The following is a 23,664-nucleotide window of genomic DNA, read 5'->3' as shown; positions in this document are numbered from 1 at the left end:
GTTTATTTTTGTTGAACTTCTACCAAACTATCTGGTATGCTGTGAGTGACTGTACTGGCAACTGGTTAGTGATGAGCTTGAGTCTCAACAAATGACTGCTCTCTGTGATCTTCTATCCACTGCACTGATAATAATATTGTAAGCATTTGCCCTCTCACTGATCCTTTTAATCTAGTTTAATATGATGTGATACATTCCATTATGCACTGATCCCTGAACATTACCAGTCAAAAGTTTGGACACACTTTCTCACTGCATATATTGCTACCACTTCAAGTGATGATGCTCATAGTTACCCTAATCATTCAATCTATCAATTTGGGAACATCAGCATTGAACAAGTATTCTTGTTGTCAAAAAAGTCATTAAGTTTATTTACACAGCCCCTTTCATTTAGAAAAAGACTTATGTTGGTTCAGCATACAGTTCAAACTAGTGATGTAACTAAAATACTGAAGTAAATCTCATCTAAGAGGTCTGTCATTCACATTTGTAGGAAGAATGCACTCACAGAGTTGTTTTTCTGTGAGATTACAATACAAGTTTCAGATACTGTTACAAACAGAAACATGAGTAAAGCAGTTTTATTAAGGGATAAGTCAAGGCAGGTTAACAAAATGTGATATTACTCATGGCAATGTGCTACATTAAACTGAGACTGACTTCTTCTCAATAGAAAATAGAGATGTAGGTATTGCAAAACTGTGTTTTTATAATTGCTGAACTCTCCTCCACTCAAGGATCATTTGTATGGTTTCTCCTGTGTAATCTCACAAAAATGTGGCTCTTCAATTAAATTAGTTCCTGTGTGTTTTGTACATGAACTACTACATCTGATTGCTCCCCCACATATTTACAAACACAAGGCTACTTGCCTGTACATCCTACTGAGACACATCAAAGTACGTTTTACCTCAGGTTTTGCCGGAAATTGGTTTCTCACCAGTGTGAGTTCTTATGTGGGATTTCAAGACTCTAGTATATGCAAAACATTTCCCACATGTTTCACAATAATATGACTTCTCACCTGTGTGCACTCTCATATGTTTCTTCAATGCTGAGGTGTAACTAAAACTTTTCTCACAGGTGTTGCAGGGGTACGGCTTCTCACCTGAGTGAGTTCTCATATGGATAATCAAGCCTGTTCTAGTTCCAAGACTTCTCTCACAAGTTTGGCATGGATACGGCTTCTCACCTGTGTGAGTTCTCATGTGGATCAACAATCCCGCTCTAGTTCTTAGACTTTTCCCACAGGTTTTGCACAGATATGGTTTCTCATCTGTGTGTGTAATCATATGGTCCAACAATTCACTGCGACACCTGAAACCTTTCTCACAAGTGTTGCAAATATATGGTTTCTCACCTGTGTGGATTCTCATGTGAATCAACAGGTCACTTTTCCACCTGAAACCTTTATCACATGTTTGACAAGAAAATGGTTTCTCACCTGTGTGGATTTTCACATGTTTATTTAATCCAGACCTATACTGAAACGCTTTTCCACAAGTGTCACATTTGAAAGACTTTTCACCTGTGTGAGTTTTAGAATCAGTCTTTGACTCTGAATCTGTAGTTGATCCTGAGTCCATATGTTGACTTCCTGTCTGATCTTGGCTCTCAGCTACAGGAGAGGTGTGAGAGAGGAGCTGGTGGTCACTGTCTGGTTCTGGTTCACTGTGGTCACTTTCCTCATGATCAGGAGTCAACACAAAGGTATCAGTCTCCAGCTTCAGTACAAGCTGCTCTCCCTCCTGACTGCTGCAGATTTCCTCCTGTTCCTCTTTAACCTTTGGTGGTTCTGGGTCGTCCTGGTCCAGACTGGAGTTCCTCCCCTGGTTCTGGAGGTGCTGGTCACTGAGAACCTCCTCCTCCTGACAGACATGTTGCTGTGGGAGCTCTGGAGGGACAAAGGGACACAAGAAATAGGTTACTGATGTGATGATGGAAAAATTACCTTGCTGAAGTTAGTTTCAGATTCGAAATTGAAGAGGAAAGTTCAGTTACAATAATAAGTGATGATTTGTCTGATAATTGTTTTCTTTTTATGCTTTATACTTCTATTTCTATGCTTCTCTTTCTTCTGTTAAGCACACTGAATGACCTCTGTCTGTGATAATGTGAACACCGGAGAAATAAACAGTGAAATAAGTCCAATATAAGCCTCATTCCATTGTTAGTATTTATTACGACCATCGTGGTTTTACACACCTGTCCTGCGTAACTTTACTTGAGGTTTTAAAACGATATCCAGCAGTCTGCGCTGACGACCGACCTCTTCCTCGTACTGGACGACGGTTTTTTCAAAGACTCCGAATATTTCTTCAGCAGCAGCAGTTAGTCGCTCGTTGACGAACTCTCTCAGATACTGAAGAGAAGACATCGCTGCTTCGTTACAGCTGGAATATTTAGCTGAGATACGACCACACCACCGTCTTCAAGCTGACATCACATATCCACAGAGATAACGCTGCTAGCGCTTCCTCTGTTTACTTCCGCCAGGTGTCACACTGTGAAGTTCCGGCAGTGCGAGTGAGGCAGCTTAATTTTCCGCTCTTCACTTTGTGACAAAGGGAACGGGAGAATAAAACAAGGTAGCTCAATTTTTCCGTCACTTTCTTCAGTTGCAGCAGAAGGTTCTTGAGCTATTGAGTGTGATTAAGAACCAAACAGTCATAGTAGAATTAAATGTGAATTAGTTGGGTATGGTATTAAATCTAAGGTCAAATTTATACAGCAAAGTCGCTGCAGCTGTCAAATAAACTTTACTGGAGCAACATATGTGCCTATTAAATATAGTAATTTAGATTTAAGATACAATTATTGATTTATTTTCTTTTAAACTTTAGTGTTTAAGGATTAAGATCTGTGTTATTTAGATTCCATCTTACTTAGGTAGAGTACTTGAGTAAATGTACTGAGTTACATATCATTACTGTAAAGAAGCTTGTTAAATATTAAGCACTCACATTAATCAAACCAGCAAACTTTAGCATATCACATTTTACCTGAACCTCCAGCAGATGAGGTGCAACATTGAAACACCTCTTCCATGTTATAACTGAACACAATGAAAAGAACTCTTCTTCACTACGACTACTGTCACCGTTGATCAGTCACGCTGGTCAGCTGCTGTGATGATCAGAGTTTTACTTGTAGCTTTAGACTTCAGTGTGAATCTGGTATTCTTACATTATCACCTTAATAAGCTTCATTGTTTGAACAAACACAAGATCAGCAAAACAGCATTGAATTGCCCATATTCCTTATACACTGATCACTGTATACATTGCTACCAGTAAGTGTGGTGATGCTCATAGTTACCCCATCATTCAACCCATCAATTTGGGAACATCATCTAAATAAGAACAACTAAAAGAATATTCTTGTTATCAAAGTTCTCTCACAAAAGTAAGCATATTTATTTATATCACCTTTTTTAAACCATGTAGAACATCTTCTACAACATACGTTGGTGTTTAACCATTGAAGCCTGAAATAATATAAACTGTATCCCAACGATGAAATCAAAGATACATAAAAATATGAAATAAGAGGACATGTTCAAAACAAAAAAGAAAAGAGTGTAGTTTGCAGCGTGAAAACAGAAGAAACCCAACAGTACAAGAGACTTTCTCTGCTTTAACATCGAGTTCACAAAGTCTGCTAAAATTTGCTAAAATACTGTTACCAACAGAAATATTAGCAATTCATTAATTTGAAGGGAAATGATGAGACTAGTTTAATAAAACCTGATGGTAGGGTTGGGCGATATCCAATTATCAATAGCATTAAACCGTCCATAAATGTATCATATACAGTATTACCAGCTGAATGAAATTTACAATATAGGGCTTTGATTATGACTCCAATTGCTGCTAAACCATTTCCCACCACAAGGTGGCTGCAGTGTAATCTCAATTTCAGAGATGTAGCTATTGAGAGTGTGTTTTATGAAGTTGAACTCTACTCAAGTTTCATCTTTAAGGTTTCTCCTGTGTAAACTGAGTCTCTGAATTTTTTTTTGCCATATCAGCTACAAATATGTGGCCCTTCACTTCTGTCACCTCCTGCGTGTCTTGTCCATGAACAACTACAACTAAATAATCTACTTGCCTGTATGTGATCATATCTGCCTCCCCACCTGAGACACATGAAAGTATCTCTTCCCTCAGGTGTTGCAGGGGTACAGCTTCTCACCTGTGTGACTTCTCAAATGTCTTTTCAATGCGGACATGGCAATAAATCCTTTCCCACAGATGTTGCAGGAGTATGGCCTCTCACCTGTGTGAGTTCTTACATGAACTTTCAAGTCACTACTACATACAAAACTTTTCCCACATATTTCGCAAGAAAATGGCTTCTCACCTGTGTGAGTTCTAATGTGGATCAATAAACCTGCTCTAGTTTTGAGACTCTTCCCACATGTTTTGCATGAATATGGCTTCTCACCTGTGTGAGTTCTCATATGGTCCAACAATTCACTTCTAGATTTGAAAACTTTCCCACAGGTGTCGCAAATATGTGGCTTCTCACCTGTGTGGGTTCTCATGTGGGCCAACAAGTCACTTTTGTATCTGAAACCTTTGTTACATGTTTTGCAAGAATAAGGACGCTCACCTGTGTGACTTCTTATGTGAATTTTCAAGACACCATTACATACAAAACTTTTCCCACAGGTTTCACAATAATATGGTTTCTCACCTGTGTGACTTCTTATGTGAACTTTCAAGACACTGCTACGTACAAAACATTTCCCACATATTTTGCAAGTATATGGCTTCTCACCTGTATGAGCTCTACTGTGGACTTTCAAAACACCACTTCGTACAAAACTTTTCCCACATATTTTGCAAGAAAATGGCTTCTCACCTGTGTGAGTTCTCATGTGGATCGACAATCCTGTTCTAGTCCTGAGACTCTTCCCACAGGTTTTGCAAATATATGGTTTCTCACCTGTGTGGATTCTCATGTGGGTCGACAAGTAACTTCTACATCTGAAACCTTTCCCACAGGTGTTGCAAATATATGGTTTCTCACCTGTGTGGATTCTCATGTGGATCAACAAGCCACTTCTCCATCTGAAAACTTTCTCACATAATTTGCAAGAAAATGGTTTCTCACCTGTGTGGATACGCACATGTTTTTTTAATCCAGACCTATACTGAAACGCTTTTCCACAAGTGTCACATTTGAAAGACTTTTCACATGTGTGAGTTTTAGAGTCAGTCTCTGACTCTGAATCTGTATTTAATCTTGAGTCCACATGTTGACTTCCTGTCTGATCTTGGCTCTCAGCTACAGGAGAGGTGTGAGAGAGGAGCTGGTGGTCACTGTCTGGTTCTGGTTCACTGTGGTCACTTTCCTCATGATCAGGAGTCAACACAAAGGTATCAGTCTCCAGCTTCAGTACAAGCTGCTCTCCCTCCTGACTGGTGCAGGTTTCCTCCTGTTCCTCTTTAACCTTTGGTGGTTCTGGGTCGTCCTGGTCCAGACTGGAGTTCCTCCCCTGGTTCTGGAGGTGCTGGTCACTGAGAACCTCCTCCTCCTGACAGACATGTTGCTGTGGGAGCTCTGGAGGGACAAAGGGACACAAGAAATAGGTTACACATGTGATGATGGAAAAATGACCTTGCTGAAGTTAGTTTCAGATTCAACAATGAAGAGGAAAGTTCAGTGACAATATTAATGCTAAGTTCACACTACATGATTTCTTGCCCTGATTTTCCACTCGTCAACAGTTTTTGGAGATGGCAGAGAAAAACTCCCGATCAAATACAAATCAGCACCCGATCGCTGTTTGTGAACAGTTCAAAGACACAACACAAGAAACTCGCTGATGCATCATAGACACCTAAAACATATCTACCAGGCTTAATATCTGGGCTTGTCAAGGAGTACCTATCCAGTTGTGTGAATAGTGTTAGGGGAGGACTTGTATGTCACAAATATAAATAAAATATAGATAAATGTTTGGACCAAGGTCTTAATGGTAGAACATGTAATGTTGCGTTTACTCTTCTCTACTAATGTGTGTAATCTAAAACAAAACGCCTTTATTTAAGAAACTTTATTTAAAATCTTACATACACATTACATAATAAATTCCATTACTTGCAGTCATTGTGTGACTGACTGCAACTTGTACTGAAGTGGTTTTTTAAAACATATTTAGGAGATTAAACTTCACTTAAAGAACATGATTTGTTATTAATATTTAAAAATCCTAATTTTTGCAGCAATGATCAATATTTCATTAATTTGCTCCTTATTTTCACCACATTTTTCATCTAAAAATGAAATTCCTGAAGAAGTTAATATCTAATATTAAATTTAAACAATTAGATCTAAGCATATATTCTCTCTTTCATTCTATATCTCACAAATTTAACAAAACAATTAATTTATCCAAAAACTCCTTAATATTAGCCAATTAAGTAAACCTGTTGCGTAGGTTCATGTGTGTGTAATTTTTATTTTTAGACTCTTCTTTCTCTCTTTTTGCTTCTTTCTGAAATGGAATCTAAAATCGTTTTTTTTATTTTCAAACTTCTTGTGTATATTTTACAACATTCCCACAAAGACTTATGTTTACAAAAGGTATTGTTCAAAAAATGTTTCTCAATAAAAGTTTTTTTTAAATGTTGCGAATAGTCTCACATCATTTCCTTTACCACGTCTCACATGTGTTTTGGTGACAGAACATTGTTGGAGATCCCTCCTGGTGAGGGATCTTATCATTTGAGCCCTTCCATCGCTGATCAGTCATGCAGTGTACAAGCTAGGGATGGGAATCACAGAGTAACTCATGTTATGTTGCCCACGATAATGATGGTATCATGACATAGCGCTTCTGCAATACTCCATTTATTGAATTACAATATCTAAGTGAAAATGAAAAACAACACGAAAAAGCAGGAATCGTGTATTTATACACTGCACTGTGGTGCCAGTTTCACAGAATTTGACAACTGAGAAGAACTGTACAAAAAAGTGCACAGAATCTTAGCTAAGTGCCTCTTTAACACACAAACACACACTGATAAATGTACTACACTTTTTTACCTTACAATGTAATATGTAATAAAACGTGTAACCTGCTAATGATAATGACTCTATTACTATGTACTGTATAGAGGATGTGCTTTTATTGTGAAGTGAAGGGGTACCTATCAAGGTTTTGCTGCTGGCTTCAGTGATGTTATGAAGCTGAAAAAAACGATGTCATGTATAGCGGGTTTTTATCTGGACCTGGTCCGATGTGGTCTAGATGTGATGTTTGATAAAGTATAAATGTTAAAGTTAAACCTGGTCTCTTGGTATCTGAGTGGAAAAAACACAGAGAAATAAGTCCAATATGAGCCACATTCCTTTGTTAGTATTTCTTGGTGATGTTACGCGAGACATCGACGCTTCAAAGTGTGCTTCGTATAGAGCTGAGCTTTTCCGGTGAAGCACATACCCATGCGTGTATCACGTCGCTTCTCATATGTACCACATTACTGCTTCTGGTGGCGGTTTCAAATTATGGAGCGACCGTGACATGAGAGGAGATATATTTCATAGTCCTCGGTTTATAACACTGATTGACATTAACTGTTATTTGTGATGGATCCACCAATGAAAACTAAGACTTCTCCAGTTTGACAACACTTTGATCTTATCTCTTCCAATAAAGTATGAGCATAAAAGAGTACATTTATTATAAATGCTTTATATTTATTGAAATATATTTTTTCAAGCACATATGTTGATTGCTTTTACAGTAATTACTAGAAAGGTTTGCTTAGGATTAAGATATCATGGTTTCCCTTATACTTATACTTTGTAATATACAAACACTAATTTGCCTATTTCACATTCTGACCAGTAGAGGTCGCTCTGTTCACATGAAGCATCAAGAAAGGAACCTTTTCTCGAAGCCCTTTGCTGGACTGGTTCAGTGCTTCATGAAGGTTCATCTCACCATCACTAGTCTTCATTAAGACCATTGTGGTTTTACACACCTGTCCTGTGTAACTTTATTCCAGGTTTCCAAACGATATCCAGCAGTCTGCGCTGACGACCGACCTCTTCCTCGTACTGGACGACGGTTTTTTCAAAGACTCCGAATATTTCTTCAGCAGCAGCAGTTAGTCGCTCGTTGACGAACTCTCTCAGATACTGAAGAGAAGACATCGCTGCTTCGTTACAGCTGGAATATTTAGCTGAGATACGACCACACCACCGTCTTCAAGCTGACATCACATATCCACAGAGATAACGCTGCTAGCGCTTCCTCTGTTTACTTCCGGTGCGTGCCACTCAGGGAAGCTCCTCTATGGGTGGATCGCAAATCAACCTTAAAGGTCGATACTTGTCAAAGTGTATAGAATAACGGTATTATATCATCTGAATACTGACTGGTCTATAGAAGGAAAAAAACAAAAATGAAAAAACAAACAAACAAAAAACATATTTAACATCTTATATATTATAACCTACCAACACTCTCTGTAGTGATTTTTTTAACGCATTCCTGCCTTGTCACATATACTATATCTCTTAATGCCTCCTTCGCTCAATGCATGATAATATGTTCTACATCTTCCAGAATGTTACACCACTGACACAAATTTGTTTGACTTTCCCCCAACACCTGCAACATGGAAAATCAAATATCCAGCTATACATCTTTCCTCCAATACCAAGCTGATTTTTAAAGTAGTAGCCTTTTTTCCACATAGAGTCATATACCTTTTCAATATACAACTGCTGTTACTTCTTTCATGTAGAGAGCTTTTTTAAACATTATTCATCATCACTAAAGCATCTGTTATTGTTCTACACTGTAAAAAAAAAAAAAATCGTAAAAAAACAGTCAAATGACTGGCAGCAGTAGGTGCCAAACAAAAAACGTAAAATTAAAGTAAAATATCCTAATTCAAATAAAGTGTAAAAACAATACATTTATGGATAGTTTCATTAATATTTCTACAGAGAAAATTTGTTATTTTACAGATTTCTCCTAATTTGTTAAGATCAAACACCATCAATAAAGTGAGGCCACTAAAGTTTCTGCAGAGAAATAATAAAATTAAGTGTCAATCAATGAAATATTAACAAATGCTTAATATTGTAAAGTAAACCTTTTGTTTTGGAAGAAAAAGTAAAAGATACTGTGTAAAACAGATTAAAATCATTTCAAACTTCAACTTGCAGTATTTGTGTCAACATTGAATCTTTAAGTGTAAAGTAATGTTAAAACCTGTAGAAGCACAATCTAAATACAATATTTACTGATTCAGATTCACATAAATTTTCTTACATTTCTCATAAGATATAATATACTGATATATGCAAATGAAACTGTTAACTCTCTGTATGTAGTCTTTCAACTAAAGTGGGGTTGGAAACTTAATTACAAATAACATACGCACCACTATTGACTTTATAACACTTTTATTTAATATATTCAGATGTAAATTTACAATATCAACCAATTATTCACAAATAGTTCTTCAGAGCCCCGGGATGATCTGAAGAACTAAAACTGGCATTTCTCCATTGGTCTATCTTGCCTGTTAAGGTTCCTATAATGAGGAGGTGATGATGTCACCTCTGAAAGAGGGGGGGCTGTGGGGCTGAGGGGGGGTGGTCTGTTGTTTTTTAGCTTGTATCTTCCAATTCAGTTTTATCTTGTTTTCCACAGTATTCTCCATATAGTTCTTACAACATATGTGGACAAACATTATACTATCTTTTATGTCAGAATCCCAACTATACAGTGTATTAATAAGTCAAATCAAAACATACCACAAAGGTTATGAATCTTTACCAGAAGTGACGGTGCAACGGAGCAGATGAAGAAAAATCCACCTTCAAACTGCCAGTAATCAGCTGGATCCTTGGAGCATCTGGGGAGAAAAGAAATAACAGGAGACACTAAGATTCACTGTCAAGTCCTTAAAAAGTATGATTTAATTATTTTTTGTTACCATTACTTTAATAAAGCAAATTAAAGTACAAGTACAAATGTTATTTAAATGATCTGTACCGACAAAGAATGCTCTGACCTTCTGTGGCTGCTTTCTAATGTTCCACCGGACTAAACATCAAACACCTGAAGCTCATCTTCAGAACTCTGCTTGTGTTAAACAGACACGCTGTGCACCCACCTATTCAGGAGCATACTGACAATGTGCCCTTAAAATAATGGAGAAATATTGTGCCATTTACTGAAGACCAGGTTTCTGTTGGTCAATTTAAACAACTGGCTATTTAAACAATGTGTGCGCTGGATGGAAAAATGCATCAGTCTGAAACTAGCAAAAACACTTGAGTTGCGCTTTACGCCAGTGAAAGATAGTCTCATACACTCCCTAGTCAGCTGCTTGGAAAAAATGAAGCAGTAGACGACATGAAACTTCATTCAGCTGAACAGGAGAAAACAGAGACCTCTGATCTGTGAATACCTGGAGTCTAGACCAGTAAAAACAAGTCAACAGACCAATGGTGTAACTTCATGACTCACGTCAAATGGCCTTCAGCTGACCGAAGGTTTAACAGTAAAACTCAACTCGATCAGTCAGTCAGTCAGTCAGTCAGTCAGTCAGCGTCAATACTGCTGCGGTCCAGCCAAAAATCTGACCACATAACTCTCTTCTCTGAAACTTTCCCTGGCTACTTGTTGTGTTCAGAATACAATTTAAACAATCCTCCTCTTGGTCACAAAGCACCTGCTGGTCTGGCTTCACAGAACATCTCAGACATGCTGTTAGTTTACAATCCCAGCAGATCACATGCTAGAAATCTCCATGTGCCTAGAACATTTTCAAAGTGTAGTGAGATGCTTTTAGCATCTATGCACCTGAAACAGTTTACCTGCTGATCTTAGACTTGCCCCATCAATGTGTTCTTTTAAAACCAAACTAAAGACCTTCCATTTCTTAAATGCTGGAGGACGGTGCTTTGAAACCAGAAGCACTTCATTCTGTTCCCCACCACCTGGTGATATATTGTCACTCCTGGTTCTTCAGCTTTATCATGATCTCACAGGTGATGTACTGCTGTGGGTCCTTGGCCGTGTTAAATACAGTTGGACACACCAAAAAATATCCAGTTATATCTCAGAACTGTTACCTTTGAATATTTGACATGCTTCTTACAAATAACTTCCATGCTATTGAGATCAGTAACTACACACCATACTTCTTGGGGAGGGTTCTAGTACAGTGACGGCCATCTGCCCTACACACATCAATGTTCACATTCACTTCAGATCAAACCAGAGATATTTAACACCAGTGAGGAAATAAATCTGTTTATATCAGGTGTAAATATGTGTGTTTGGAAGAGTGCTACCTGCAAGGCTGAAGGAAGGCCTGAGGTTGTTGATACTAAAAACCCCACAATGCATCACAGCATCTTACCCGGCAGTTCTTGATCTCAGCAGACTGGAAAGAGACAGAGTAGGTCATGTTTATCAAATTACTTTATTGTACTTATTTCATAACTAGTTAAGGAACACCACATTAGAGATGAAGATAGCACCTATGACGGAGGACCTCATGTACAGAGCAGCCCAGTTGTTTCCAGTCATCTGGTTGTGGAGAAGGGAGACTGCATGGACATCCTTAGTTCTCTAATGTGCTGTGATGATGATGATGGTAGAAAACCTCTCCCAGTTCAGCTTCCTCTGATGAAATGACAGACCAACTGCTGATGAGTTTGTTTATTATTGTCTTCAGTATTCACAGGTTCAGTTTCTTACCTGCAACTTTCTTTCTGCTGTTGTTGACAGGTGATGGTAGCAACACTTTTAAGATCAGAATTTATAAATATTAAACAGTGATTAAGTGATGGATCATCTCTAGCACTGTCACCACCTCCACAGGTGAAAGTATTTACCAATTAACATCAGCATGTTTCTTGATCCTTCACTGTCAGTGTTGGACAACATTTAAATATTTCTAGTATTTATGTTGTTGATTAAAGCTAACACAGAAATAGTCACACAATGCTGTACATGTTACTATTGTGAAGAGTCATACCAGATGTGTTCTATAAAAACCATCAAAAAACCATCAACAAAGTTAAAGCAAGAGCTTCATAAATAACTTTATTGGACATTATAAACGACATGAATTGAAACAATTTACAACACTGGAAACATGTATAAAAGAATAATAAATGGATTAATTAAATACTGTAGTGTATGATTTACAATCAACTCCATATGTGATGGAGGGAAGGTACAAAAAGTCCAGGAGCCGTTATTCATCATCAGTCCTAGTGTTAGAAAACGTTTTACACTGTGGTTTTACAGTTCAACATTAGCACACATGCTAACTTCAGCTACAATAACATTACAAGTTACTCCTCACATATATATTTGCCAAATGGATGTTGGATGTATGTAATCAGCCTGTAAGACTAATGTAACAGTTGTGAGAGCTAACCGTGTTAGCAGCATCTTCGCACAGCTCAGCCAGGAGCCTGTTGCTGTCAGGTTGCCAATGCGGGTGGGTGTACTTGGTGTCCTGGAAGACACAGGTCAGATCCACCCCTCCCTCCTCCCCAGCTCCACCCTCTCATAAACCATTTTCCTGCGTTCCTTCCAGTGCATGCTGGGATACATTCCAGTACTTCAAACTTTTTTGTTTGAATGTTTAATGTAATGAAAAAAAGTTTGCTACATTTCATCCAGAATTACAAAGTTTGAATGTAGAAGTCACATAAATGTAAAACTAATAAGATTTACCCTGAAATTACAGAGAAGATCTTTAAATTGTTCATATGGACATTAACCTTTATAATAACATTTTTAATTACAGATAATTACTGTCATTTTACATGATTTGTATGTAATTTAAGAAAGCAGAAAAAATACTGTAGAAATAATTCAGTAATTTGTCTTTACAAAAATGGGAAATAAATGTAATTCATTATTATTGGCATAATGCTTAAAATAGAAGTTTGGCTGTAATTTTGTTTCTGTAATTTTATAGACTTTTGTTCACAATTTAAAAAAAACAGAAAATTACTGTTAGAAAAATTAGTTATTTTCTGTAAAATTAGGATTTTTTTATAGTGTACCTCTACAGAATCCACTTAGCAATCCTTAACGCTCTAATAAGTTGTCTAGGCTTTTCGAATAATCTTATTTACATAAATGTGATGTAAAACCTATAGGTCTATAGTTATCTGCATTAGCTGGATACTTACCTGGTTTAACAAAAGGAAGTATCAACTTTTCCACCCACTAGGGAGTTTTCCTCTGTTCCAGATCTTGATGAACAAATCTAAAATAACATTTAACATATTATCAGGTAAGTGTTGAAGTATCGCACAGCATATTTTATTTTGTCCAGGAGCAGTATAACTCAACTCAGAAATTGTAAATTGTCAGGCCAGCATAGACAAGAGACCTTAAACTCTGGCAAGCTGAAACTGCAATGCCTGCATTTTGGACTGCTTCTAATTCTGATTTGGCCTCTGACAGCCTACAAGAGTCCGTTCACCATGGTTGAGAAGCTCAAGAGAATAATCAGCTCCTACATAAAGAAGTGGCTTGGAGACCTCAGCAGTATCAGCTTGTATAGCAAGGGAGTACTAGAACAGCCAGTCAAGAGACTAAGGGAGTTGTGATTGTTGTAGGGGATGGTTACAAGTAAACAATGTCCAAAAAAATATTTTTAAAAGATACAAAAAAAGGCCTCTCTCAAGGATCAAATAATTGGTTAACTTACAGTTAAGAGGAAGGGGAAAAGGTGGAGGAGGGCACACCTGGGATGCCAGAATGTCACCTTTGAACCCTCTGGATGTGTTGTGGGCTTATCAATGCAACACTGATGATGGAGGTTGACCATCTGATGAACCCAATTAAGTGATTACCCCCACTTAAACTCAAGAAATCAAGGGAGTTGTGATTGTAATAAGGGATAATTACAAGTCCTATGAGCTCAAATGATTTGGTCCTGTACAAATAGCCAGCCAGCCTGTCACAAAAGTAAGAAAGTTTATTTATATAGCACCTTTTATAGAACCATGTAGAACATCTTGTACAACTTGTTTGTGTTTCACATTTCAGCCACTCTGCTCCCCAACTCTGGGACTCTCTCCCACCAGACATCCGTAACATTGTTTCAATTCAAATCAAGACTCAAAACTCATCTGTTTCAATCTGCATATTCGCTGTAATTTCATTGTTTTCTTTTTAACTGTCTGTTGTTTTTATTATTTTTATTGTGTTTTTAATCTTCTGTAAAGTGTCATTGAGTGCTGTGAAAGGCACTGCCAAATAAAATGTATTATTATTATTATTATTAAAATGTATAAAGTTGATGAAATCAAAATTGAAGAAAAATATAAATCTAAAGGACATGTTCCTAGACCAAAAATAGGCAGGATGATAACATAAAGTGACCCAACAGCAGTAGAGAATCTCTCAGTTTCAACATCAGAGAGCTGACCAAACACTCATATAATGGAGGTAATTTATAAAATAGTGAAATAAAGAATATAAATAAATAAAATCCTTTAAAAAGTCAATCATTTACATTTGTAGGAAAAATGCACTCACAATTTATTTTCCAAGATTTGGGAGACTACAAGTTTGGAGGAAATACTCATGTAAACGAAAACATTAATAATAGTCATATAAAGGGGAAAAAATGAAGGTAGTTGAACAAAACATGGTGCCACTGTTGGCAATGTTCTATATTAAAGTAAGATTCTGTCACCTCTTCTTAATTGGAAATTGTAAACATTCAATTACAGAGATGTAACTTCTACAATAAGTGTGGTTCATTCAGTTGCTGAACTTTTCAATGCTAAAGTTTCATCTGTATGGTTTCACCTGTATAAAATTCTCTGACAAAAATATACATACATATATACATATATCACTTTTAACAACTAACAAAGCTTTTCACTGTGTTTTGTAAATATAAAACTTTTAAACTGTATGAAGTCTTGTATGCTTTTTCAAGTCTGATGACTGACAAAATCTTTTTCCACAGGTGCTGCAGGTGTATGGCTTCTCACCTGTGTGAGTTCTTATGTGGACTTTCAAAATACTACTACATACAAAACTTTTCCCACATGCTTCACAAGAATACGGCTTCTCGCCTGTGTGAGTTCTTAGGTGGACTTTCAAGACACTGCTACGTACAAAATTTTTCCCACATATTTTGCAAGAATATGGCTTCTCACCTGTGTGAGTTGTCATATGTTTTTTCAGGGCAGATTTGTCTCGAAACCTTTTCCCACAGGTGTTACAGGGGTACGGTTTCTCACCTGTGTGAATTCTTATGTGGACTTTCAAATCACCACTAAATACAAAACTTTTCCCACATGTTTCACAAGAATATGGCTTCTCACCTGTATGCATTCTCATATGAATTTTATATGATGAACTGTCACTAAATCTTTTCCCACAGGTTTCACAACAAAATGGCTTCTCACCTGTGTGAGTTCTTACGTGGACCTTCAAGACAGTACTACGTACAAAACTTTTACCACATATTTTGCAAGAATATGGCCTCTCACCTGTGTGAGTTGTCATATGCCTTTTCAATGTTGACATAGCAATAAATCTTTTTCCACAGGTGCTGCAGGGGTAGGGAATCTCATCCGTGTGAGTTCTTGTGTGGTTCAAAAAGCCTGCTCTACTGCAGAGACTCTTCCCACATGTTTTGCACAAATACAGTTTCTCAACTGTGTGGATTTTCATATGTTTATTCAATCTGGATTTATACTGAAAAGCTTTTCCACAAGTGTCACATTTGAAAGACTTTTCACATGTGTGAGTTTTAGAGTCAGTCTTTGACATAGGAGAGTTGTACTCATTGTTTCTCCTGTTTTTTTGATGTCTCTCCTGTGGCTTTGACTCTGCATCTCTAGTTAATCTTGAGTCCACATGTTGACTTCCTGTCTGATCTTGGCTCTCAGCTACAGGAGAGGTGTGAGAGAGGAGCTGGTGGTCACTGTCTGGTTCTGGTTCACTATGGTCACTTTCCTCATGATCAGGAGTCAACATAAAGGTATCAGTCTCCAGCTTCAGTACAAGCTGCTCTCCCTCCTGACTGCTGCAGATTTCCTCCTGTTCCTCTTTAACCTTTGGTGGTTCTGGGTCGTCCTGGTCCAGACTGGAGTTCGTCTCCTGGTTCCAGAGCTGCTGGTCACTGAGAACCTCCTCCTCCTGACAGACATGTTGCTGTGGGAGCTCTGGAGGGACAAAGGGACACAAAAAATATGAAAAAATTACAATGTTGAAGTTAGTTTCAGATTTGACAATTAAGGGGAAAGTTCAGTTGAAATACCAACTGAATGATTCTTGATTCTGTTTTTTGCATCACATATTGTAGTGTAAGGACATTATCCTTGAATTTCACTCTGTTCAAAACCCAGTTTCAAATGTGTGAAATCATTTATTTAAAATCAAGGTCAATATAACAACACTTCATTAAGTGGAAAGACTGTATAAAATCATTTCAGATTTGTGGAGCCTTTGTTCTTTTTGTGAATAAAGAAATATGGTGATTCAGCAGCAACAGTTTTACCAAAACATAATAATTTGTGGTTTGAAATTTATCAACACACCTGTCCTGTGTAACTTTACTTGAGGTTTTAAAACGATATCCAGCAGTCTGCGCTGACGACCGACCTCTTCCTCGTACTGGACGACGGTTTTTTCAAAGACTCCGAATATTTCTTCAGCAGCAGCAGTTAGTCGCTCGTTGACGAACTCTCTCAGATACTGAAGAGAAGACATCGCTGCTTCGTTACAGCTGGAATATTTAGCTGAGATACGACCACACCACCGTCTTCAAGCTAACATCACACATCCACAGAGCTAACGCTGCTAGCGCTTCCTTTGTTTACTTCCGCCAGGTGTCACACTGTGAAGTTCCCGAAATGCAAACGAGTAAAACTTTAGTTCCGCCTGTAGTTTGGATGTTTTCCATCTGTCGCTTCATTTAACAGGGATTTCAGGTTATTTTCCCTTTACTACATTTTACAGCTTAAGCAAAAACCAAAACGTGGAGGGTTGCAAAATGAGGATGCCTTATGTTGCCATTGAACTCTCTGGAGGGGTCATAACTAACCTTATATAGTGCAAAGGTAATTGGTAAACTGCCAAAGGAAGAAAATCTTTAGGTCATGAAAAACCAAACATATAACAAAATTTCATACAAAAAGGCCTTTCTCAAGGATCAAGCAATTGGTTAATGTACAGTTAAAGGGAAAGGGTAAAAGTGGAGGGGGGCACACATGGGACACCAGAATGTCACCTTTGAACCCTCTGGATTTCTCAAGGGCTTATCAATGCAACACTAATGGTAGACCATCTGATGAACCCAATGAAGTGATTACCCCCACTTAAACTCAAGAAATCAAGGGAGTTGTGATTGTATTACAGGATAGCTACAAGTCCTATGAGCTCAACTTGTATTCTTTTTTTTTTCTTTTTTTGGGCTTTTTGTGCCTTTAATGGACAGGACAGTAGAGACAGGAAATGGGGAGGCAGAGAGCGGGGGAATGACACACAGGAAAGGAAGGTCCGAAGCAGGAGTCGAACCGGGGGCCACCTGCAGCGAGGACTGTAGCCTCTATATATGGGGCGCCTGCGCCTGCCCACTGCGCTACGCGACGCCCCTCAACTTGTATTCTTACATTATCACCTTTGCTGTTAGAAAAAATACTTGAGATCACAAAAATGATTTGGCGCTATACAAATAAATTGAACTGAAAAAATAAAATTATTTTCCCTCATTCCTTTACACACTAAGTCATTCATTTACATTTGTTGGAAAGATGCAGTCAATTTTTTTTACCTAAGATTTTGGAGATTACAAGTTTTGAGGAAATATTCTTGCAAACAAAAACATGAATAACAGTCATATGAAAGGGAAAAAATGAAGGTAGTTTATTGTTGGCAATGTAATACGTTAAAGTAAGATACTGTGCCACATACATGTTCAAGCATATAAATCCAGGGTGTCATGCAACCACCTGTACATTGTTCCTTCCATGCACTCATGCATGTTGCTGCCACTCACTTGTCCTCAGTCTCAAATAATTACATTCAAAACTCCACATAGACTGGTAGAATCCTTAAATTGGCACTATTCAAGTGTCATAACATGGCTGAATTTCTTTCCCAGGCTGACCATCAGTGTTTGGCCAAAGTTCCGAATGCTTGCTCATACCAGCACATGCAACTGACTGGAGTTCACTTAATGATGACCAGGGTAATTATAACAAGTTTTTTTTTTTTAATCTCTGAAAGCTCTCCAATGTGTTTTGTAAATGTACAACTTTTAACCAGTGTGAATTCTTGCATGCTTTTTCAAGGCTGACAAATGACAAAATCTTTTCCCACAGGAGCCGCAGGTATATGGCCTGTCACCCGTGTGACTTCTCATGTGGACTTTCAAGGTACTACTACATACAAAACTTTTCCCACATTCTTCACAAGAATATGGCTTTTCACCTGTATGAGTTCTTAGGTGGACTTTCAAGACACTGCTACGTACAAATTTTTTCCCACATATTTTGCAAGGATATGGTTTCTCACCTGTGTGAGTTGTCATATGCCTTTTTAATCCAGACTTGTCAATAAATCTTTTCCCACAGGTGTTGCAGGAGTGCGGCTTCTCACCTGTGTGGACTCTTTTATGTTTTTTCAACGTAGACTTGTCAATACATCTTTTCCCACAGGTGTTGCAGGGGTACGGCTTCTCACCTGTATGAGTTCTTATGTGGACTTTCAAGTCACCACTAGATACAAACCCTTTCCCACATGTTTCACAAGAATATGGCTTCTCACCTGTATGCATTCTCATATGAATTTTATATGATGAACTGTCACTAAATCTTTTCCCACAGGTTTCACAACAAAATGGCTTCTCACCTGTGTGAGTTCTAACGTGGACCTTCAAGACAGTACTACGTACAAAACTTTTACCACATGTTTCACAAGAATATGGCCTCTCACCTGTGTGAGTTGTCATATGCTTTTCCAGTGTTAACATATCAATAAATCTTTTCCCACAGTTGCTGCAGGGGTAAGGGAGCTCACCCGTGTGAGTTCTTATGTGTTTAAAAAAACCTGTTCTACTTCTGAAACTCTTCCCACATGTTTTGCACAAACACGGTTTCTCACCTGTGTGGATTTTTATATGTTTGTTCAATTTGTACCTATAATCAAATGCTTTTCCACAAGTGTCACATTTGAAAGACTTTTCACGTTTGTGAGTTTTAGACTCAGTCTTTGACATGGGAGAGTTGTATTCATTGTCACTGTGACTCTTGGTTTTGTAATGTCTCTCATGTGGTTTTGAGTCTGCATCGGTAGTTGAGCCTGAGACCACATGTTGACTTCCTGTCTGATCTTGGCTCTCGGCTACAGGAGAGGTGTGAGAGAGGAGCTGGTGGTTACTTTCTGGTTCACTGTGATCACTTTCCTCATGATCAGGAGTCAACATTAAGGTATCAGTCTCAAGCTTCAGTACAAGCTGCTCTCCCTCCTGACTGGTGCAGATTTCCTCCTGTTCCTCTTTAATCTGTAGTGGTTCTGGGTCGTCCTGGTCCAGCCTGGAGTTCCTCTCCTGGTTCCAGAGCTGCTGGTCAGCGAGAACCTCGGCCTCCTGACAGACATGTTGCTGGGGGAGCTCTGGAGGGACAAAGGGACACAAGAAATAGGTTACACATGGGATGATGGAAAGATGACATTGCTGAAGGTAGTTTCAGATTCAACAATTAAGGGGACAGTTAAGTTGAAATACCAACTAAATGATTCTTTTGGGGGGGGGGGGGGGGGGGGGGTGTAAGGACATTCTCCTTGAATCTTACTCTGTTCAAAACCCACTTTCAAATGTGTGAAATCTTTTCTTTAAAAAAAAAAAAGCATAAAAAAAAAAAGAAGAGGTGATTTTATTTTGCTCCATCCAGACAATAGCCCAGGTATAGCTGAAATATCTCTACTTACCATACCTGGACTAAAGTGCTGAAAGACAGTTTCAGATTTTCAATTTTATTATTCTCTGTTTAGACATGAAAAACAGTGATTTCAAAACCCCCACCCAAATCCATAAAGCCTATACTCTTTTTCTGAATACAGAAATATAAAGACTTAGCAGCAACGGGATTACCACAACATATCAATTAGTAGCTTTAAATTTATTAAGTCTCTAGGAAACGTGTCATGGAAAGAATTGGAAGATTAAGTGAACAAAATTAAATGTATAAAGATATTTTGTGTCTGTATTTCAAAGAGTGAAAATAACTTTTGTACATTTGTTTTTAAGTGAGAAGGAGGAGATGTTTATCGAATCAGAAATGAAATAGACAGACGTGGACGAAAGGTTTCACAGATCTGAAACGGGCTTCTCTGGGATAATTTATTCCAGTTTCCATCAGTTTAAGTGGTCCGATGTTGTTTACGAGTATCAGTGCTTTTTCATTTTATTAGTTTGTTTTTTGTGCATTTTCATAAAGAGAGTAAATTTTCAGTAAAAGTAAGTCCAGGTTTGATTAGTACACGTTTTGTTTTTTTAAGTTAGACCTGGTCTCTTGTTATCTGGATGGAGAAAACACAGTGAAATAAGTCCAATATGAGCCACATTCCTTAGTTAGTCTTCATTAAGACCATTGTGGTTTTACACACCTGTCCTGTGTAACTTTATTCCAGGTTTCCAAACGATATCCAGCAGTCTGCGCTGACGACCGACCTCTTCCTCGTACTGGACGACGGTTTTTTCAAAGACTCCGAATATTTCTTCAGCAGCAGCAGTTAGTCGCTCGTTGACGAACTCTCTCAGATACTGAAGAGAAGACATCGCTGCTTCGTTACAGCTGGAATATTTAGCTGAGATACGACCACACCACCGTCTTCAAGCTAACATCACACATCCACAGAGCTAACGCTGCTAGCGCTTCCTCTGTTAACTTCCGGTGGGTGTCACACTGCGAAGTTCCGGCAGTGAGAGGAGGCAGCTTTTTGATCCTTCTCCTCCTTTTTTTTGTTTCATGGCGGTTTGCAAACAGCTTCAGGGTGAATTGCCGCCACCTTCAGGTTTGGAGTGTGAATCAGCAGATACTGTACTAATACATTTAAGTCTCATAATAATTCTAGGGCAGTATACAGGTGCATAATCATTGTTTCCTGTGGTCCCCATAGTTCACATCTACTGCTTTATTTTTAATGTAGGCTGCTATTCTGACTAGTGTGACCAAACCTCATCCTCAATAATATGTCCTTGTTCTTCTCATTTTTCATACTTTTCTTTGTGTATGTTAAACATTGGCATTTACAGTTGTTTACACACACAGTCTTACCAAGATCTTCAGCCATTTATGCGTTTAGAAGAGGTTATAATTAAGCTGTCTGAGCAGTGCTACTTCTGCAGGGCAGACTGGGCTCTACAGTGACAGACTCAGTATTGGAAAGTGACAATATGGGCCAAACAAGCCTGGGCTAGGTAGTTAGCATGCTAACTTCAGTATAGTATATATAAAAGAAGTGATAGAAGCAAAACAAAGGGGTTGTATTCCACTGCTGGAGATAGCTCTTGCTAAGTAAAGGAATGAAGTTTGATACTAAATTTGCAATGTCATTCTAAACTGGGAAGTAAACAGCTGCTAATGCTAACACTGGGCTATGTAGCAATAGCAAAACTTACAAATAGTACATTTAATAATAGATAATAGAATTCCAGCAATATGGCCCAGTTTTTCACTGGTTTTATATGTCTGAAGCCGTCTGTTATTGTTCCTCCTTTAAGCATTTTTTTCCAGTTCTTCAAAACTTTCTCCAAGAGGAATTTGCAGTTTCTCTAACCTAAATCCATGACTCTCACCAATTGTTCTTTTTTCCATTTCTTTTCATACATATTGTTTGAGTTTTAAGCGCCTTGTTTCTCTGTTCGGCATTTTGTACCTCTCCAACTTTTTCTGTCCTTTTCCTTTCTTCCTCCCACTTTCTTATTACTCCCAATTCTTGTCCAATCAATATCCATATCTCCATCCTCAAAAGATCCAGAAAATACTACAAACATAAATGTTGTTTCATTAAATCCTCCACATTGTGTAAAGCACTGATAAGGAATTTTCTCTACTTAATGGAAAAAGGTCAAAAGTTCCCATGCCATGAAACGCTATATAGTTATGTCTGAAGATAATTCATTATGATCCCTTCCTTATTTTTAATTATTTTAATAGCTCAACTTTTCCTTCAATCCTTTTTGTTTTTATGAATTCCACTTGGCATCAAGTGGTTAGGAAAGGAGATATTATTTTCTTTATCTTCAAGCTCGGTCATCGTCTTTAAGACGAGTCAGAGACAATCAGACACAAGGGACAACAGTTCTAGTTGAAGCACTTCACTATCAGTGCTGGGTCAATAACTCCACGATCATGTATTCACTGAGATGAATAAAGAACAAAGGAACCACAAAGCTTTTCTACCTAAGCTACAAAGTCTCAGTACACGTGATAATTAACATTAACAAGGCAGTTATAATTCTATACATGGCAGGAACATCTGGAAACGATATGTAAGAGCTGTCAGGGAGAAAGGTGAAGAGTAGGAACAGGAAGAAGAGAGGTGAGCAGTCTGTCTGGCTGGCCTGTGAGAGATGAGTGGATAGGGACAGAAAGAGAGAGGAGACATGAGGCAGATCAGACTTGGTCCAGAGACATAGCTGAGTTGACAGTTTTGGTGACTGTCGCTGCAGATGAATGACGTGGACAGCAGGATTCTTTAGTGTAATGAGGTGTGACTGGGGGCAATTAGCATGTGATTTGTGGGTAAAAGAGGAGCATGAGCATTGGGAGATTAGAGTGGGATATCAGAGTCCATTGGGACGAACAGGTGAGTATTATTATGGTGGGAAATTACCAAAGAGTGTTCGAGTGTTCCTGGATCAGCCAACGATATACATTATGTGGAGCTGAAACCTCCAGCACAGTTAAATGTTCGTCGAGAACCAGCCACAACACCACTGACTCTCACAACGGTATCAGACGCAGCATCGACAGCAAACCACACCTCAGCCTATGACAACGCTAACTATGACTGCCATGACCCCCACCACCCCCACCACAGGTACACACACCACCAGCACACTAGCACTAAGTTGTACTTGAGTTAACAATGTTGCCCTCCTCCCTGTAAAAGGAGAGGAGAAGAGACTTAAGAGGAATACCAGTGGAAGTGTTTCAGTTCATGAGACTAACGAACATGAGGACAATTAAGAAGATAACTGGGAAAACATCTGGCACGAATGAGGGGAGGGGTGAAATAGCGCCCTCCTCCAGCGACGGCAGCCACAGCCCAATGTAGTTGTGTGCAGATGGATAGTCTGTGTCACCCTTGTGGGATCTACATTGGAACGCAAACTCAGGAGAAGATTAGAGAAAAGATGCTGAGTATTGATTGATTGATATTTACACAAAGTGCCTTACTGGTATAGTATTTAATCTATGGCAGTATACACACAATGCAAGTGCAGAACAAGAATGCAGCAACGGCTAACAGTCAGAATGTAATGTGTATTCAATAATATTTCTTGACCTGTGCACTCATAATTATATTTAATCTATGCAGCATATTCCAATACAACACTGTGGAAGGTTGATTCATACTGTGTAACCTCATTTCACCTATAGTATTTTGCTACA

At 38.3% G+C, this 23,664-nt stretch overlaps 2 protein-coding genes across 6 annotated transcripts; both read right to left on the bottom strand.

Moving 5' to 3' along the window:
- Positions 1 to 397: 397 nt before the first annotated feature.
- LOC111231650 (gastrula zinc finger protein XlCGF57.1-like) lies at positions 398 to 8,277 on the bottom strand. 3 transcript variants are annotated; one of them, XM_022758847.1, is made up of 3 exons: positions 8,004 to 8,277; positions 5,122 to 5,571; positions 402 to 1,897 (listed from the first exon to the last, which is right to left on the bottom strand). In XM_022758847.1, exons 1-3 carry the CDS (start codon positions 8,173 to 8,175, stop codon positions 915 to 917), a joined length of 1,605 nt encoding a protein of 534 aa, XP_022614568.1. In that variant the 5' UTR covers positions 8,176 to 8,277; the 3' UTR covers positions 402 to 914. The 3 variants fall into 3 exon arrangements, with proteins under 3 accessions (XP_022614570.1, XP_022614568.1, XP_022614569.1); XM_022758849.1 differs by lacking the exons at positions 5,122 to 5,571; positions 8,004 to 8,277 and adding an exon at positions 2,209 to 2,482 and having other exon boundaries at positions 398 to 1,897; XM_022758848.1 differs by lacking the exon at positions 402 to 1,897 and having other exon boundaries at positions 3,403 to 5,571.
- A 6,024-nt stretch (positions 8,278 to 14,301) lies between these two features.
- On the bottom strand, positions 14,302 to 20,927 carry LOC111231652 (zinc finger protein OZF-like). 3 transcript variants are annotated; one of them, XM_022758854.1, is made up of 2 exons: positions 20,651 to 20,927; positions 14,302 to 16,206 (listed from the first exon to the last, which is right to left on the bottom strand). In XM_022758854.1, exons 1-2 carry the CDS (start codon positions 20,820 to 20,822, stop codon positions 14,936 to 14,938), a joined length of 1,443 nt encoding a protein of 480 aa, XP_022614575.1. In that variant the 5' UTR covers positions 20,823 to 20,927; the 3' UTR covers positions 14,302 to 14,935. The 3 variants fall into 3 exon arrangements, with proteins under 3 accessions (XP_022614575.1, XP_022614573.1, XP_022614572.1); XM_022758852.1 differs by lacking the exon at positions 20,651 to 20,927 and adding an exon at positions 16,582 to 16,858; XM_022758851.1 differs by lacking the exon at positions 14,302 to 16,206 and adding an exon at positions 17,887 to 19,657.
- Positions 20,928 to 23,664: the final 2,737 nt, after the last annotated feature.

The sequence above is a fragment of the Seriola dumerili genome, unplaced genomic scaffold (assembly GCF_002260705.1).
Source record: "Seriola dumerili isolate Sdu_G_001 unplaced genomic scaffold, Sdu_1.0 BDQW01000312.1, whole genome shotgun sequence".
In the NCBI taxonomy this organism is placed as follows: domain Eukaryota; kingdom Metazoa; phylum Chordata; class Actinopteri; order Carangiformes; family Carangidae; genus Seriola; species Seriola dumerili.
Note: the sequence above shows the minus strand (reverse complement) of the source record. Positions and strands in the feature narration are given on the sequence as shown.